Genomic DNA, 19,279 nt, shown 5'->3' with positions numbered 1-19,279 from the left:
TTGTTGTAATAGACATCATTATGGTCCACCAAATAAACCGTGCGAATATCTGTCGAAAAAATTCAATATATTTATTCAAGGGCTTTTTATCAATTTAGGGGTATGAGACTTTTTATTTGTGTATTTGGGGTTAAGACAAAAATATTTACGGATTTAGGGTTGGGGTGAAAGGCGACAGTCGAAAAACTTGCTTGACGCCTGTTTGACAGACGCCACTTTAAGTGGCGCAAGGCCATTATTATTATTATTTTTTTAAATGGCCTGGTGTCATTCAAAATTGGCGCCACTCAAAGTGGTGCCGAGCCTTGATTTTTTTTTAAATTTTTTTAATTATTAAAATATTATAATTATATTAATTAATTAATATATTATTTTTATATTATATTTTTTATTATAATAATATTTTATAATATATTTTATTAATTTTAATATATTTTTATAATAATATTATAATTAAATAATATTAATTATAAATTTATTTACCTGATATTAAATATATATAAAAACACTGAATTAAATAATTAATAAAAAATAAAAAAAATTAATATAAATATTTAAAATTATAAAAATTAAATTTATTTTTATTAAACTGCTATTGTGTAGCCGTACATAATCACAAAATAATATTAATTTTATAATAATATACATAATCACATAATAATATTAATTTTATAACACTGAAATTATATAGAGTCAGTAATATTTTTAATTTAAATATTAATAATAAAATATATTAAATATTAATATATAAAATATATATTAATATTTAGATAAAATAAAATTATACTGTTAATTTATCATGCGATTAAATTAATTAATTTATTTATTTCCCTTTAATAAATTATAAATAATTTAATATTTTTATATAATATCTAATAGTAAAATAATATAATAATTTTAAATATTTTATGCGTTTAAATATTTTTATATATAGTCCGTTTGTTATTAACTTTTATAGTACTCTTATATATTAAAAATATTTTTATAAAATATGATAATTATTTATAACTGATTTTAGTAATTTGTAGAATTATAAAACAATATTATTATGTAATTAAAAAATTATTGATACTATTTAATCACAGTATTACTGTATTAATTTATTAAAATAATAAAATAATATTACTGTATTAATTTATTAAAATAATAAAAAATACTGAATAAATATATACAATATTATTAAAATATTTTTATATATCTAATCACAACTTCAATTATTTTTATATCTCTAATCACACTATAATATTAATTTTATAATTTATTAAATATTAATATATTAAAATTATAAAAAAATATTTATTATTATAAAAATATAATATAAATAATATTATTAAATTAATATAACATAATTATTTTATTATAATATATTAATAATTAAAAAAATAAATACATTGCACCACTCTTAAGCTATTATTTATTTTTTCCATTATTTATTTTTTTACAAACTATTATTTATTTTTTCTATTATTTATTTTTTTATTTTATTTGTAAGAGATGAGGACATAATTTATTTTTTTATTATTAAAATATTATAATTATATTAATTAATTAATATATTATTTTTATATAATATTAATTTAATAATTTTATTTATATTATATTTTTATATAATAATTAAATTTTTTATATTAAAAATTTTATTATAATAAATTTTTTATATTATACGTCATAACTCTCTACAATATTAGAAATATTCATCACTTGTATGTAATCACATTAATATTTCTAATATTTTAGAAAGTTATGAAATATAATATAAAAAATTTATTATAATAAAAAATTTAATATAAAAAATTTAATTATTATATAAAAAATATATTATAAATATAATTATTAAATTAATATAATATAAATATAATATATTAATTAATATAATTATAATATTTTAATAATTAAAAAAATTTTAAAAAAAATCAAGACCTCACAGTGGCGCCATTTTAAACAATAATAATAGCGCCAGGCACCACAGCTTGCAGTAAGTTTTTCGGCTGCCATTTGTCACCCTAACCCCAAATTCATAAATATTTCTATTTTAACCCCTAATACACAAATAAAGAGTCTCCCGCCCCTAAATTGACAAAAAGCCCCTTATTGCCCCTTATTCACACCCGTATAGCTGGCTTCACAAAACTTGAGGGAAGTAGCTAGCTTCTTTTCATTTTTCAATTTTCCATACGGATCAAACTAAAATGTATGCTTGCAGAGAAAAGAACAGCTTTCCCAAAAGGTTATCCTCAGTCTGACTGATTACATTATTACACCAATGATCACAAGATCAAGCCTTTAGTTTCATGCTCAAGCATCCTGCTTGCTTTTCTGCCCTTCAAACTTATCTATAGCAACCTGAAGCTCATCTGTACCACCAACAGCTCTCATAGTGTAAAAATATACCCCAAAAACAAATACGGACAAGCCACCAGCAACTACCAAATTCTTATTCTTGGGTGAAAGGTTCATGAATCCCAGAATTCCAGTCATCTTGCAATGGAAAACTTACCAGCCAAGCTTTACGCAAACAAATCTGAGAAGTAGCAAACAGAACATATAGAATTAGTCCGTTAACAGCTAGCATTTGAAATGACAGGCTCAAGTCTTCACTAGGATGAAGTGAAATGCAAATGTCCATCCCAGTTTACAGGGCTCCCAATGTACTTGTTACCCATATTAGTCAATCCAGAGGTTTTTTTAACTCTTAACTTCCCCTAAATACCAATATGCTACTTCTAATCAGCAAAAAGCCTATGAAAACTTTAGAAAATAGTGCACTCCAACCCTCAGTCTAGAGGAGGGTGGACATAAAACATATGAATCAGTATAAAATCATAGTTAACAGATTCATCTACCTCCCATGGTTTCTGGGACTAAAGCTTGACATGGGCTCATTAAAAATATATTAACTTCAAGCTTGTCTAGTTTTGAGTTCATTTACAATATCAACAAGCTCAGCTCTTGCTCAACATGTCCATTAGCTCATTTAAAATATTAACAAGCCAAGGCCAAGCTTGAGCTCAATTTCAACAGCTCATTTATTAGCTCATTCACAATATTAACAAGCTAAAGTCAAGCTTGGCTCATTTATTAGCTCGTTCATAAACCAGCCAAGCTCAAACTCCACTTGTTTATTAGCTCATTTAAGCCCGTGCATTTATTACATTAGACTCAATAACCTTATTTAAACAAGCTGAAGCTCAACTCCCATGATCCTTGGTCATTAATAATACAAAATAACAAGAAAGAAACAGTTTACACACACCACAACTAAGATTAAAAATACAACACCATAAATCAAATAGAACTAAAGTTTTACTAAAAGACATAAATCCTAGTATCAAATCACTCAAATTATTGGATAGTTCTTACTTAAAAGATTGAAAGTTGAAGAGAGGAATAAGCTAGATTTTTGCATCCATGAACCCTTCTAGTTTTCCAAAGCATACATCAATTTTAGCAATATCAAAATAAAATATCATAGAAAAATAAAACTTTAAACTCAAAAGAAAAACTACATCAAATTACACCTGAAAATGAACATAGCAGGGCCCAAACCACTAGGCTAGGAACTTAGGAACATATACATATATGCAAGACAATCTATTCAATGGCTGAGACATTGTGGCTCTTCTTCTAAAGGTTCACTACCTCAAACATTAAAAAAGAAAATAATTCTTTTTCTTTTCCAGCTCCAAAGAGGCATCACCTTTGGCATAATAAAACAGATTGCCTATTCACATATATTCCACAAAACCTTCCTCGAATGTGAAATCACATCCCGCTTACACAAGAAACACACAATATTGAATTCCCCTTTCACTGAGATATGTTTAGGGACAAGATCGCATCATTCTTTATGCTATGCCTTATCAACTAGTTCTGGAATCAAATCAACTAGCAAATAGCAACATGAAAACTTCAGTCCTAATAGACTACAGGGGAAATAAAGATCTTTCCTCCCAAACTTGTACGCTAGAAGCAAAGAATATTCAAATTTACTTCATTAAATTATGCTAAGTGCATCTTTTAATCATATAAAACCTTAGAAAACAAAAATCCTCTCACAAGAAACCAAATTCCAGCATACTATAAACATAATATTTACAACTAATAACTCCCCGTATCTAGAGAGAGAGAGCAAAACACAAAAACACAGAAATTAAAACAAAAGAGCTAACAAGAAATTACCTCACATGGATTCCAGACGGTTTAACAAAAAGATGGCTAAGGTTACATGACACATTAACCTAAAAAAATGGACAAAGCCACAGAAACTAAAAGAACTTGTGCAGTGTGTGCAAAATAGAGGTCATTTTCCATGTTTTGGTGTTACTCATTGCAGAAAGGCCTGCAAAAGCTAAAAGGATTTTGTGTTCATGTCATAGCAGCGCAAAATTACTATTTGAAAATATATTATTCAATATGCAACTCGCAGATCAAATCACAACCATCTGAAACAAAAAACAAGAAATTTACCTGAAAAAAAAGAAGTCTATTGAGAACGAGCCGGAGAGAAAGGTCGAACTGGAGGAGAACTGCAACCGCTCCGACGGGCTGTGCGGCTAGGGCAACTGCAACAGGGCAAGCAAAATGACTTTGTTTTGTTTTTTGAGCGAAAAAGAAAAGTCGAGTAAACCGCTAGTGTTATTAATAGAAAATGGATAATTACTTAAAAAATTAGCACTTTGTCAAATATAATTTTATAATTTAATTTGTAAAATTAAAAAGGTAATGTGGTTTGAGTAAAACGAGTTTTCTTTTTTTTAAAGAACATGGATACCCGATCCACTTAAATTTTATTTGAACGAATTTGAATATTTATAAAATAAATTTAAATGCATTCAGATTTAAAAAATTTTATCCGATCTTAAATTCGAATACCCGATACCCGAATCTGATTAGCTATACTAACAAAACTAATTTTAATCTCTATTTTTTTTTTATTTTACTCGAATTTTTAATAAAAAGTTTATAATCGTTTAGAAAAATTATTTAAAAATTATATTTAAATTAAAATAAATTTAAAGTAAAAAACTGACGGTAAATTTAAAAAGAAAGAATAATCAGACTAAAAATATCTCTATTTTATTTTTTCTTCGTATATTACAAATATAATTTTTTATTAATTATTCATCCATACCATTTTAAATATATTAAATTTTTATTAAATATTAAAAATTTTAAAAATTAAATTAAATTAAATAAGATAATAATTTTAAGATAATTAAAAAAAATTATGAGAAAAAATTATAATTCTATTATTCTGAGTTGCTATTCTTTATTTTTTTTAGTTAATTATTTTCCGTTTTAACTATATCCCAGGATGATATTAGAGTTTGTTTATCCTAGAAATTTTTTTTGTTTTTTTAATCAATGCTCCACGCATAGCATATCACAAGACGCATAGCAGGACAAAAGATAAAAAGGGCAAACAAGCCCATCATCTCAGCCCAATCCACAGACCCTACAAAAGATCCAACTCATAACTATCAGCCCTGATCAAAACACAGTCCAACCTCAAAAAAGGTACCCCCAGAAATGCAACCACCAACCCACCGCCACCAGCACCCGCCCTTAGCCCCAGCCAGTGAAGAACATGGCCAGAAACTGATTTCTCAAACAAAACAAAGACACGCAAAATCCAGACTTAGATGGCAAAAGTACAATCAATCAAATATGCAAAACCAGAGAGTATAGCAGACCAGCCACAGAATGACAATTGAGCAAAAACTCCCAACAGGAAAAGTTATTAAGCAGCAACCTGCAACCCAAACAACAAAAGAGCTTGATTCACTATAAGGGCAACACTGCACGAAAGGAAGTGAGGCCACAGAGCTCAGCCCTCACTGCTTCGGCTCTCGCTTCTCTCTTTCGCTTTTCGATTTTCCCTTTTCTCTCTCCTTTTTTTCTTTTCCCTTAACAAGGGAACTGACCACCTCTGTAATGGCAGTATTTGTTTATCCTAATATGATGGAGTCTGCATTATATTGAGTTAAACAGAAGAGTTAACAAATAAATGATGAGTAGGTACCTTCAATATTAGTGATGACGAACAGGTATACCATAGGATGCAAGTATGAGAGAGCCTCTTCGAACAATGACCTTGTATGGTTGAAACCAAGATGGCACTTGTCAGCACTAGCATCTGCACCTTTCTCTATCCCAACTTAACATTAAGCTTTAGTTATAGAGAAGAGTGCAGGTGCAAATGCAGATAAATGAAACCCCGTCTTGGCTGTGTATTTCTATTTATATAAGATCTTAATCTAAAGCAAGAACCTACAAGAAAAGTAGAGAGAACTGTTGAGCTTCAATTCTTAGAAAAACCAGAAATCTGCTTTTCCTTAAATATGCATACCTCAGGAAAAAGACGGTAGATTTCTCATTTTATGCGGTGTCATCTTTTGCTTCTATTATTGGAAAGGGCAGAAAGATATGGAACATTTAGAAGAAGGAGATCATGATCCACGTGATACATCACGTGGAAATTCATGTCCAAACCAAATCAAACACTGACACCTAAGCATTCCCCATCACCTCATCACCTGAATTCATTATCTCACCACTGGAACCAACCACAACCACAACCCCAACCCCGACCACGTCTCCTTTTCCTTCTCTCCCAAAATATCGATGCCTTTGATATTATTTGAGAGTTTTTTTCTTAAATAAAAAAAATGATTCTGATTAGTGTTTGAACAATTAATATTATTATATAGACGGCATTCATGATTTAAAATTTTCCTGACATTGTATAAGTACTAAATTACCTGTAAGGCTGTGATCTAGAAACAAATAAAAATAGAGCTTCTATTACTGATCATGTGAACCATTATGATTGTCATTATTATGATACGTGGGGTGGGGAAATGCGTTCGCCTTATTTCTGTGGGCAAAACAAATAGGAAAGCGATATACAGAGAGAGAGAGAACGCAAAAATCTGTGCGCCTCTCACAAGGGAGACCCACGTGGTGGGCAAAGCGCAAAAAAAAAATGCTGGCTATTTTCGGTGCATAGTAGAGTGTACCACACAGAAAAAAGAAAGGGAAACAGGGACAACTTGGAAGCTCATAAGCCATACACTGGACCAGCTAGAAACCAAAGTTACGAGGAAAGACAAGGAACTCAATACTAGCTGAAGGAAGGAGGGAAAAAGACAATACTCCAGCTACAATTCATCATATAAATCAAGTTCAAGTTCACATGGTCACTCATTGGTGACCAGAAACCCTTTTCTTTCTTTTGACCAAAAAAACATACCATTTGCATTTCAGCCCACGTATTAACAATCAATTTCTCACCTATCACAGATCCCTGCCAGAATTGCAGATAACAAAATGACATTGTCACTGATGACAAATGGCAATTGCAAAAATGTAATGTGCAACTACAAATAATATCAAATTGTTGCCTTAATTCTATGATTCTGTGTGCAGCTAAGACAATCCCCTTTAGCCTAATGAACTGACAGACTACCTTCACTTTTTTACTACAATAGGCTGGCAAAAAATATAAATGATTAAACAATTACAGCAGCTAACCACGGATCTAAACCTGAGAACCTGACAAATTTAAATATTCCTTGCAAGTCTGAGCAAAAGGGCTGATCTGCTTGTTACCTTGATTCCTCATAAAGAGGTAAAATCAGGAAGGTAAAGGTAATTATATGGGGGGGCCTCCCACCTCCTGCAAGCTAATTTACACAATTTACAGACACTGCTGAGATTATTGCCCATGGTAACATGCTCATCAATGCTCATGCTTAACACGTGCTTTTATAATTCCAGGAATAGGCGGTGAAGTGGGCGGCCTAATTGGTGTACTAGTTCCTGGGTTAGGAAGGATTTGCTGTTGGATCATGTTGGACATGCTACAACCTTCACCTCCATCATTAGCTAGATTGGCCGCCGTATCATCACTCTGTGGTCTCTCACAAAATTTCATTGCTTTGAGAACATAATTATCATCATGCAGCTCAAAAGGGGTGCTGCAATAACAAACGAAATATTGTCGTTTAGTTTTAAGATAATTTCACCAAACATTTCAAAATCAGGATTCCAAATTATAACTAGGTTGTTTCCTGAAGTATTTGCTTCTCTATAAGGTAAGAAAAATTTAATCCAAATCCCACTCCCAATAGTCTCCATCCCTTGCATAAATTTGATGCATGCTTAGCTGACATATATGTGGTAAGCCACCACATTATTAATAAGTAATTCAGTTAGATGGCTGAACATACTGCTTAATCCTGTAAGTACATGGCAAGCAAAGAAACATTATCTGATTTCTTAGTAAGATAAAAAAATTTAGAAGCTCTCTTACCTATTAAAGTCAAAATGCACCAGCTGCATATCTTCTGATATTTCCACTTCAACAGTTGCATGAGGGCGCGTCTAGAGTTTCCAAATGGCAAGAATAGAAAATGTGAGGCATCAAAAAAAATCAACTACAATATCTACAACTAAGAAGGATAATTAGGATATGGAAGGTGAAAATTTCACAGTATATTGTGATCTTATATTCACTTCATTTTCATATAAAGATGATACAGGAAAATTAGCACATTTTCCTTTCGGCGTAATGCCACTTTCTTTATTGATTCCATCCACAGAGCTTTCATAAAGCACCTATAATTTATGTCCACTCTCCTCATAAATTAACAACTGGCCTTTTCCAGCACTTGGAGGGCAGAAGAAACCCCACTCGTCTGAATTTAGGTCTACATGTTTGGGTATTTTTCACCCCTTCGGGTATGATTTTAATTTGGTCACTCAAACTTCTCTTTTTTTTCTTTTGTGAAACTACTTCAACTTCAATTTCAATATCATTAAAGTCCTTATTGTCTGTGCTATTGCAGGTTTTCATGTTAAATATAAATAAAAAATATATATTTTCTCTCTCCTCCCTCTCTCCGAATATATTTTTTTTTATGCCTTCCACTTTAATTATTAAATATATGCTTTTTTTTTTTTAATTTTTTAAGTAGTATTACAAACTTTTAGTAATTTCTTTTTTACTTTTGGTATTCATATCTTTTTATAAATTAAATTAAAATAAATATCAACTGAATGGTAAGAATTCATAATTTTTTTCAAATATTTTTATAAAAAAAATTATCTTAAACTTAATTATATTTTATTAAATAATATTAATATTTTTTTAATATTAATGATTACTATAAGCCACTATCATGAAAAAAATTTTAAACTTTTGAAATTAAATATTATTGAATATAAATTTTCAAAAATAAAATAATATATAATAAAATGAATCTGAACATGTTTAAATAAATAAATAATTAAGAAGCATTTGAATTGTGAATTGTCTAGATTGATTTTACTATTTCATTATCTATTATTTTATTTTAGAAAATTAATATTAACATTTGATTGGATAAACATTTTAAATTGTTTTTCATAACATTGGCTTATAATAATAAATAATGTTAAAATCAATGGTAATATAGAATATAATATAATTAAAACTAATAATACTTATAAAAATGTTTGAAAAAAAAAATATAAATTATTACCATTCAATTAATATTTGACATTTATTTTTTTTTAATATTTAATTTATAGAAAAAGAGATGAATACTAAAAGTAAAATTAATAAATTAGTTGCTATAGAATTTTAATACAACTTAAAAAATTAAAAGTATATATTTAGTAATTGAAAGTTGACACAATGAAAAAGAACTTCACATTAAGAGAGGGGAGAAGAGAAAAATAAATTTTTTTAAAATTTACAATAGCCTGAAAACCTACTATAGCAGATAATAAAGTTGTATAGAATTTAACAAACAAATTGAAAATATATCCAGAATTGAGGGACTGCAGGTGAAAATTAGCCAGGCATGTCAACATATATGTATCATCTACATTCATTTCTTTATTAATTTCTGCTATTTGGTTTACTTCCAACCATCAGGTCTTTCATTTTTTACCCTAGCAATACTCTCTCTCTCTCTCTCTCACACACACACACAACTCCTCTAAATCCATAATGGAAAAAAAGAAGCCTCTTTAATATTTTATATTACTAAAGGACTCAAAACATAATTGGCTATTAGGTCTACATGATATATTGGCGCTTTTACTATTGATTTAGCAATATCATGTTCTAAATAAAATCAAATTATGTAGAAAAAAATTATTCATCGACTAAAATTTAGGATTCTCCCATGGAAAGTAATAAATTTGTTTATTTAGTATTGATTTGTAAAATGCATTATTATAGTTAGGTCTGATTGCAAAGCTTCAATTTTTACGCCTCAGTGCAACAAAAAGGTTGGAACTAGAAATTGACAAACCCTAGTCCAGTTATTTAACCCTAGTCCACTATATGAGCAGGGAAAAGATATAATCCCCTACCCCAGCCCTACATTTTTTGAGGCCACAGACTAAGCAGAAACCAGACCCATGAATCAATCTAATATAAGATTCTCATATATATCTTTTTACTCGCCAGTTAATAATTGTGGACTAATTTAGTGAAACTAATGTCCAATGAGAAGTAGTCTTTTGCATTGTATGTCATACCCAGGTCTTTCAACCAAAGATACAGTCTTAACCAAACAGAAAATAAAATGATCCACCTGATACAGCTAGACCAGCTGGTTGGGACTGAGGCTTACTTGAGTGATTGCTAACTCACTAGTCTAGTCCATAAATTACATATACTTCCTATACTCTCTCTCTCTCTCTCCAAATGAAAAATGCTCTAGCCTTCAAGGGGAAAAGAAGAGGAAGAAGAAGAAGAAAGAAAAGGGAGAGAGAAGAGAGAAAAAGAATGCGCCTACTCCATCCTACTACTAAAAAAATCCCACAAAAAAAAAACTAAACAAAAAACACAAACAAACACATGCTTTTTCTCTCTCTCAAAATTTTTGACTGCTTCTCAGATCCTCTGTTGAGAGTGGAATTGCAAATTGACCATATCTAAATATCTAATACATATGCTGAGTTGGTAAACTTGACGCCTGGTTGGTTGGCTGGCCCTACATACACTATAAACGACGCCTATTAAAGATAATACCCTATATTTAGATTAAGAACAAACGACTGAACTTGGACGGTGTAGACAATTACATTTTGCCCTTACATGGTGGGTTTACTGTTCCAATTCCCAAGACCACATAAACTTTAATAACCCAAACAGAAGTTGAGGCTCCTAATAGAACTAGACTCCCCTTCCTACGCATACATTATAGCATTCCAAGAGATTGAAAAGCAGTCCCTTCAAGCTTTACTGCCTTAGCAGAAAATGTCATGCCGGCTGCTACTCAAACCAAGCAGCTTACAGCTAAAAATCCAGGCCCAAATTGATCAATGAGGGTTTGCACTTTGAAGCATAGCTCAAAATGAATTTCTAACCTGTGCGAACATTTTCTCTGATTTGTTGGGAAAAAAACAGCTATTACAGCACAGAAACACACATGCCTAAAGAGAGGATCTACCTCAATGAAGTTTCATTTCCCATCCAGCATAGTCGGACACTCTTTTGGGACACAAGTTAGAAATTGCCTTCCTATCTCCTACTCAATGTTAATGGCACTTCTCATAATAGTCTGTGTAGCATTTCAAATTACACTCAGCTTTGCCTCCCCCATCCTCTGTAACCCTGCTAGTAGGTAAACCAGGACATCATGAAGCAACACTTCTCATATTATTGCTGTATTTTCTGGGCATGCAAGCATGCATGTAAATGCCTACTCTAGAATGTCCTGTTGCAATTTTTTTAACGACCACATCTATGCTTTACAAAGCTCCATTTCAAGAATAAGCAGCCTCAAAAATTCTAAGTGAAACTCATTCAAGTTATTAATGCCTCAGACCCATTGATCACCTAGGCAATATCCTGTGAAGGAAACTGTATCTTAAATAACAAAACTGCAACCTTAAAAAATAGAAAACATCAACAAAGACAAATATTGGCACCTTCAGGGCCCCTAGAGCCTGATTCTGAAGCAGCAATCGGAACTGAATGTTATGAAAAGTAAACTAGGTTGTGCTCATGCACCCAAGCAGACTGTTACAATATTAATAGCTTAAGAAATTAAGACTCAGCCATGTATAGAATTCTGATCACAGAACAATGTCAATTGTAGAATTTTGTTGGGTTCTCATGCTGAGGATCTTGTCACTGGGCGATGGACAGGATAATCCTCTATACGGTTTCTACCTCGTGAGGAACCTATGGTGGATGATGACAGGATTCGCTAAAGGGAATCCCAAACCTTAGACTCATTGATAAGGGGGAGAGAGAGAGAGTCATACACCTGTAGAGTTGTGCAGAGAAATTCAGCTTTCTTTATTTCTCTGTTGAAAGTGCTCTTTAAATAGAGGTTAGATTGGCTGTAAAAGGAAAAGCAGAGATTCTACCAAAATGCAAGCATATCTCATTACATAATTCTTGGCACGATTATTTGATTAATTGGGGCATTACGCTGATTTCTTGGGATTAGATTATTGTCATCTGTATCATGGAAATTGTGCTGATTTGCTGGAATCGGTTGGCTGCCACATGTGTCCTTAATTGTTGCCGCCTTACAATTATTTCCTTGTTATTTTTTTTGCTGCAATTTATGCCTTCTATATGCTCTGCCAACAAAGGCATCTGCAACATTTCTCCCCTCCTGGAGAAAGAGCTCGAAAGCAAGATAGGCTGCTTGAAATGTAGCAACATCCTCCTATATGGCATCTGCGGAATCCAAGCCTTGCCAATGAACTAGAACTTCCCACTTACTGCGGTTGAGTCATGTTTTGAGAATTGACGAAGGGGAAGAGAGCACAAGACCTTCTAAAGGAGGCAAAGTGGGTGGAGTGCCAGGAGGAGGTCCTTTAAAAACCTTAAGCAGAAGACCTTGTGGAGTTTGCTATCACTGGAAAGGTCCAGCTGGTATGACACTTGGCCAATCTATCGCATAACAGCAAAAAGGCTATAATATTTGGGGGCAAACTTGTGGCAAATTTTACCAGCAAGAGAGCGTTGTCGGTAGGACGACACTAGGGAACCAACGCTGAATTCGATATCTCTGTGTCCACAGTCATAATAGGCTTTCATGCGTTGCTGAGCTTACTGTAAGTTAGCTCAGATGTCCTGAAGCATGTCATCTCTATTAAGTAAGGTGCGATTTACAACATCTACTTTGGAAGAACCAGCAATATAGGACAGTAAGCACAGTGGGTCCCGTCCATAAACAACTCGAAAGGGTGTGGAACGCAAAGCAATGTGAAAGGAAGAATTGTAATAGTATTCAACCTAAGGAATCCAATCTACCCATCATTTGGGACATTTGCCGATACAGCAACATAGGTACATTTTGATGGTGCGACTGACAATCTCAATCTAGCCATCAGTTTGTGGGTGGTAGGCCGAAGAGAAGGATAATTTGGTGCCACACAATCGAAATAGTTCTTTGGATGCATGCACAAGCTCATTATCATTGGCATGCCCACTTTTTTCATTTTTCTAGTAAATCAGTGATGATTAGCATTTTGTTTTTTATCTCTAAGAATTTATGAAAATAATGTATCAGTAATATTAAAAGACCCCTTGGCATTTACCTACTTGTGATCCATTGAAGTAGGGTCCTAAAATGGGAAATTTGTTGACAGTTCTACCATTCTACATTTTAATGCAAGTGGCCACTCAATTCTAAGACCAACAAATGTTTTTGGTTCCCCCACTGAAGATTTTACCACCACTCAGCTGATGTCCTGTAATACAATAGCAAAACTGGGAAGAAATTTTACCTGAACCAATATAAAAGGTAAAGACACACCCCCGCTAGGAGCATTTCCTGAGCTGTATAGTTGCTCATTTCGATGTATCAGGTTCTGAAGACCTATGTACTTGAGAAGATAAAAGAAGTCAATGAACAAACTATAATCAACTAAATACTTGAAACAAGAAATTCCAGATGAGGCGCATCTGTAAGCAAAATTCATATTCAAATCATAAGAGAACTCAAAGATGTTATTCTTACTTGTTCCTCCAGTTCTTGTAAATAGGCAGTTTTCTTCTCAATCCTATTTCTCAATCCAAGACGTTCAGCCTGAAGTAGTCACATTAAAGGAGTTCAATAATCCCCAATTAGACCCACACAAATAAATTTACTTGATACACAAGGCAACTAGACAAGCATGCCTAAGTTAGATTGATACCTTTAATTCTTCAATATCACTCAGGCTAGTTCGAGGAAGACCCTTCCATTGTATCTCCTTTTTATCCTTAGATATGATATCCAATGCCATGAGTACATTCAGGGCATCATATACCCTTCGCCGTATGTTTTTCTCATCATATTGTTGCTGCTTCTCAACAGAAGAAAAGAGAAATGCACATCATTTAGTTTCACATTTTCCCTTAAGATAAAATATACGCATTAAAATGAACCAAATAAATTGTCACTCGGTTATAGGTAACCTGATCTGGAGATGAAACACTGTTGCTAGGGTCAGCAAACTCTGCAACAAGTTCATCTGCAACCTGAAAATTGCTTCAAAATATCAGACATAGGCATACACTTATAAAGTGTAGCAACCAAAAAAATTACAAACATGCACACCTCACAAGGATTTGATAGTTATGTTTAACAGCATTCATTCTGATAACATAAAGCATCAAAACTTAAGCAAATTTGAAGCACTTGATGGGCCAACCAACTCAATCAAAAGTATGTGAGAACAAACATTCACCAACAAAATAGTATTCTTTATATGCATCACAAGTTATATGGAGCAGCATCCAACTATTGCATAGAGATATAGAAGGAAATTAACATGGTACAACAACCCCATAATGATAAGATCAACATCGGGAAGACAAATTATAATACAACCTGAAAGGTTAACATGATGCATTATAAAAGGTAATTTTCTATCTTGATACATAAAAAAGGGAAAAAAATTATGGCAATTAAACGTCTGAAAGTAAACTTGGAAGCAAAAAGGAAAAGGAATATTTATTCCTCTCTAAACATTCCTTTTCTGGTCTGCTACAGGGAGCCAAATCTCATCTCCTTTTCATCCCTCCTTTCAATATCAACTGAAGAAGATGAAGAAGATTTTCTTACACCAATAGCTTCCTACCATCAAACCCTAGAAATGGCTAGTGATATAACATTGCATTGCCAACAATGTATTCTACAGTCCCACCAAATCCTAGACATAATTGTTCTATATCCCATGTGCCTTGCATTTTTGGACATGGTAAATAATAACATTTTCACTTAGTCATGGCAAGACATTCAAATATCTGAGAGCTATCTAAACAAATATGATTCTGGTAATCTGGAATGTATGAGCTGAGAACCTACATTATCTCTAGGAGTTGCATTTGGATTTTAATTCTGAAGGAAGAAACACAAACAAATGCTTTTAAATGTAACGAGAACAGAATGTGTTTGAAATCACTTGATACAACATGAACAACCTTCAACAAAAGTTCCTTCAACTTAGGATACAACATGAACAACCTTCAACAAAAGTTCCTTCAACTTAGGATACAACATGAATAACCTTCAACAACCATATCCGTCTAATGCAATCACTTGATGATTTTATTTTGTGGATGGTAATTCATATATAAGTCATTCACTCAATGAGTACAGTTCAAATTTTGACCAGTTTTTATTCCTGTGATAGCAATAGCTTCAAATACTCCTGTAAAACAATGCACTGAAATTCTAAACCTTTTTGACTCTCTGCTATACAATTAATTATATTATTATATGGAAAATAATTCAGGGGCAAACTAGATTAGTATAGTAAAATAAGCAGGCTATTTGTATGTAGTATTCACATAAAGAAACTCAGCAATTCAATCAAGAAAAATAAAATCTAAATACCGCCTTCAGAATCGTCAACCACCTTACCTCATTGTAAGTAGTTGTTCCTTTGCTTTCCACTTTTTCACATACTGACACGAAACAATTAAAGCATAAAGTAGGTTAGAGAAAAATTCATCTATGACGCATTGGCCATCTTAGTGATGACATGGAAACAAGAACTGCTATCATGTAATTTCTCAAATTCTGACACAGAAATGAGCGGCAGGAGACGAATCAAATACCTTTCATACTAAATTGGCGGAGTCCTCTACCACTCTTATCAGCTCCAGTTGCTCTTTGACCTCTTTTCTTCTTCTTGTTGCTGTTTATATAAGAGATAATCAAATTAATGTACAAACAAAATTTAAGCTATATCTTGACAGAATAAGTGAACACACACTTGATCATTTAAGAATATAGTCCATGTCCAACCACTAGTATAAAGATAGTGTTTAAAGACCATAACATGAAAACTAGTAAGACTGTAAACAAATGCAACTTTACAATTGACATACAAAACACGTACTCTATCAAGGGCGACAAAAGCTTTAGAACACACAACCCCTTCCAATAAATACACAATTACTATAAAGATAGCAGCCAATTGAGCTACAATTAACAATTTACATAACAGCAATAACTATCAAGGCCGGCCCAATTCAACTAAATAAGAAATCAAAGAGTTGACTTTTTCAATAATTTGCCCAATTACACTACATCATAGCAAGGGCATCAACAGTGGTTAGCATACCAAATCAAGGACATACACGATTGCGCAATCCACATTCCAATAGTTATAATAATCGTAATACAACTAATATAATTACAGCCAAAACCCTTCAGACGCACAAAAACCTCAAAACCCAAAATCAAAATTCAGCATTATTAACTAAAATTAGAAAGCAATAAACAAATAAACAACAAAAGGAAGAAAAAGACTGACGCGGCGGCATCTTGAGTGGCGGCATCGTCAGCGTGAATGTCAAGATGGTTCAACCTAAGAAAAGTGCTGTCACTGGCAGGCGTAGGCATGGCATGCTCGCTCCGGCTGGAAGGAGAACCGACGCTGCCGCTAGTGGAAACCGATTGACCGGAGACAGTAGTGTTGCCCCAAGACCTGGTGGTGCCGGCTCTAGAAACGGTGGTAGCGGGAGGGTGGTTCTTGTCCCCATCATCCTGGTGGGTCCCACCAGTGACCATTAGATGAAAAGAGAGACAAATCAGTGTGGTAGAGTGGAGATAGGTGAGTGATGGGATTTAGACGGGTGGTGGAAAACAGGCGGTTGCGGATTGAAATAGAAAAGGAGGTGGCGATGGCAGTGGAGGTAGCGGTGGCGGTGGCGGTGGCGGTGATCTGAGAAAGTGGGGGGAGGGAAGACAATAGAGCAGGTAGTTGTGCTATTGTTTATTGTTTGAGCTCTTGAAAAAGAGGGAAATTTGAGGGTTTAGTTCTGTTTGCTACAGTTTCTGCTTTCTCTGCCTCTCATTCCCTTTTGTTATTTTGGGTGGGAAAATTAACTATGGAGTACGGACCTTTTTTTTCTTTGTAATTTATATATATAATAATAATGTGTTTTTTTAGAATAAATTATTGTAAATTTTAAAAATTAAAATCACCTTCGTTTATTTAGATTGTTGTTTATTGCTATCAGTGTTGGTAGTTGTAGACTAAAACCTATTTTCTAGGGAAATTTTTATTTTTTTTGGTATTTGCCTTTTAAATTTATTTTGTCGCCATAATATTATAAATACAATATAAATTCATAATTATCAGATTTAAATTGATAAGAATAAAGTTTTATTATTTTAATTATATATATATATATGTGTATATGTAAGATTATTATAATAATAATGTATGCATGATAGTACTAATTACCAAAAATTTATTAAGTCGTATATCATGCTATATTATAAATTTAATATTTTAATTCTCTATTATTTTGATATAAAAAATAAAATAAAATAAAATAGGCTAATAGATTAGAAATAAGATGGTCAATTCTACTATCAAATTACTTGCAAAATAAAATAGGCTAATTTTGGGTTCTACCTCTATACATGTGGTAAAGTTTTTTTAGAAATGTAAAATTCACAACCAATTACATATTTATAAATATACTTTTATTACTAACAAAACTCAATATAATTTTTTTTAAAATAGAATTACAATAAATTAATATTAAGCATCAATTTCATATATAATATTAATATTTAGAGAAGATAAAAAGGAAATTATGATTTTGGAGCTTAGAGAGAAATTAAAAAATGATCACACAAACAGGAAGCTTCAGCTTCACTAAAAGGTTAAAAGGACAAAAGTTTGAGGATTTTGAAAGTTAGCGCTTTAAACCCACTGTGGAATAAGCATGATTTAAAGTGGGACATGGAAAGGATTTCTAGATTCCAATTATACCCAGAGGAAAACAAGGACGGCCAGGTAAATCAGTAACTGAAACAGATATCACAGTTTTAAAAATAATTTTAATATGATTAAATTAAAATTAATAGATATTTTTTAATTTTTGTAAAAATTTTGCATCCAATCAAAATTTGATGTATATACATTTAGTAAATAAATAAACGACTGAAATGTGTGTAAAAAATTTTCTTTTTTAACTTTTTACCCATAGGGAGTTATTCACCTCTTCTTTATTTTTGTTTTCCTAAACCATCATTTCATTTGCCTCTTACTTGTCATAATCAAACCACCATTTATATGAAAGCTTCCACAAAAAACATCATTCTTTTTCAGTTGCCTGCTCCTGTAAAATCAAAAACTAATCAACATTTTATTTGTGGAAGAAAATGGAAATATGAGTTTAAAATTGCTCAGAATTGATTAGATTAGTTGTGTGATGTATGAAAGGATTGAATGGCCCATGAGAGTGAGCTCAACAACTACTAGGTCGTTTCTAATTAAGGTCAAGGTTTGGTAATTGTGAAAAGTTGACAATTAACAAGCCACCTAAATAATGATACATTTATGACCATAGTGGAGATGGGCTAAAATAAAAGGCAGCAAAAGTGAGAGAGGAGTGGGCTGAGGTTACAATGGCCTAGGTCCAGTTGAATGCAGTTAGAGAGCTTTACCCTTTGAGTGACCATTATCCCTTTGTTTGAAAAGAGGTTTTTTAAAGTCGGGGAAAGTTTTTTAAGGTTGAAAAATAGCATTATATTATGATTTGTGAGGAAGATTCTTTTGAATAGGAAGTTCACACAAAATGGATTGTCGGTTTATGGGTTTTGTTGTTAATGAAGGAGGGAGCTAGGTGTTCTAACTTCAGCTTATTAGAAATGGATATGAGATGAAAATATATGGTAATGCAAGAGCTTATTTTTCAATTTGCACTAACAAACTTAAAATTTTAGGATTGAAGTTTTTTTTTTCCCAGCGAATTAATGAAATAATATATGCAAATTCAGACAAATAATTGTTTGAGGATTTGCTA

The 19,279-nt window shown here is 32.1% G+C and overlaps 2 protein-coding genes across 9 annotated transcripts; both read right to left on the bottom strand.

Annotated features, from left to right (window-relative positions):
* Nucleotides 1-2,131: 2,131 nt before the first annotated feature.
* Nucleotides 2,132-4,621, bottom strand: LOC110620228. The gene is made up of 2 exons (XM_043958751.1): nt 4,473-4,621; nt 2,132-2,525 (listed from the first exon to the last, which is right to left on the bottom strand). The coding sequence occupies exon 2, from the start codon at nt 2,476-2,478 to the stop codon at nt 2,296-2,298; it is 183 nt and encodes a 60-aa protein (XP_043814686.1). The 5' UTR covers nt 2,479-2,525; nt 4,473-4,621; the 3' UTR covers nt 2,132-2,295.
* Nucleotides 4,622-5,330: 709 nt separating this feature from the next.
* On the bottom strand, nt 5,331-17,344 carry LOC110621301 (transcription factor-like protein DPB). 8 transcript variants are annotated; one of them, XM_043959141.1, is made up of 12 exons: nt 16,771-17,344; nt 16,070-16,149; nt 15,873-15,916; nt 14,423-14,485; nt 14,161-14,310; nt 13,983-14,051; nt 13,750-13,848; nt 8,315-8,385; nt 6,350-7,979; nt 6,023-6,270; nt 5,694-5,752; nt 5,331-5,598 (listed from the first exon to the last, which is right to left on the bottom strand). In XM_043959141.1, the coding sequence occupies exons 1-9, from the start codon at nt 17,025-17,027 to the stop codon at nt 7,742-7,744; spliced, it is 1,071 nt and encodes a 356-aa protein (XP_043815076.1). In that variant the 5' UTR covers nt 17,028-17,344; the 3' UTR covers nt 5,331-5,598; nt 5,694-5,752; nt 6,023-6,270; nt 6,350-7,741. The 8 variants fall into 8 exon arrangements, with proteins under 8 accessions (XP_043815076.1, XP_043815074.1, XP_043815073.1 ...); XM_043959139.1 differs by having other exon boundaries at nt 5,694-6,270; XM_043959138.1 differs by having other exon boundaries at nt 5,331-5,953.
* Between the last annotated feature and the right edge of the window lie 1,935 nt (nt 17,345-19,279).

The sequence above is a fragment of the Manihot esculenta genome, chromosome 8 (genome assembly GCF_001659605.2).
Source record: "Manihot esculenta cultivar AM560-2 chromosome 8, M.esculenta_v8, whole genome shotgun sequence".
Taxonomy (NCBI): Eukaryota; Viridiplantae; Streptophyta; class Magnoliopsida; order Malpighiales; family Euphorbiaceae; genus Manihot; species Manihot esculenta.
This window is presented reverse-complemented; position numbering and strand designations above follow the sequence as displayed.

Coding starts and splice junctions, on each gene's coding strand:
- LOC110620228 (XM_043958751.1), bottom strand. CDS start 2,478: ATGACTGGAATTCTGGGATTCATGAACCTTTCACCCAAGAATAAGAAT.
- LOC110621301 (XM_021765532.2), bottom strand. CDS start 17,027: ATGGTCACTGGTGGGACCCACCAGGATGATGGGGACAAGAACCACCCT. Junction 16,150..16,770: donor GCCACTCAAGATGCCGCCGC/GTCAGTCTTTTT, acceptor TTATATAAACAG/CAACAAGAAGAAGAAAAGAG. Junction 14,486..15,872: donor GAACAACTACTTACAATGAG/GTAAGGTGGTTG, acceptor AGCAATTTTCAG/GTTGCAGATGAACTTGTTGC.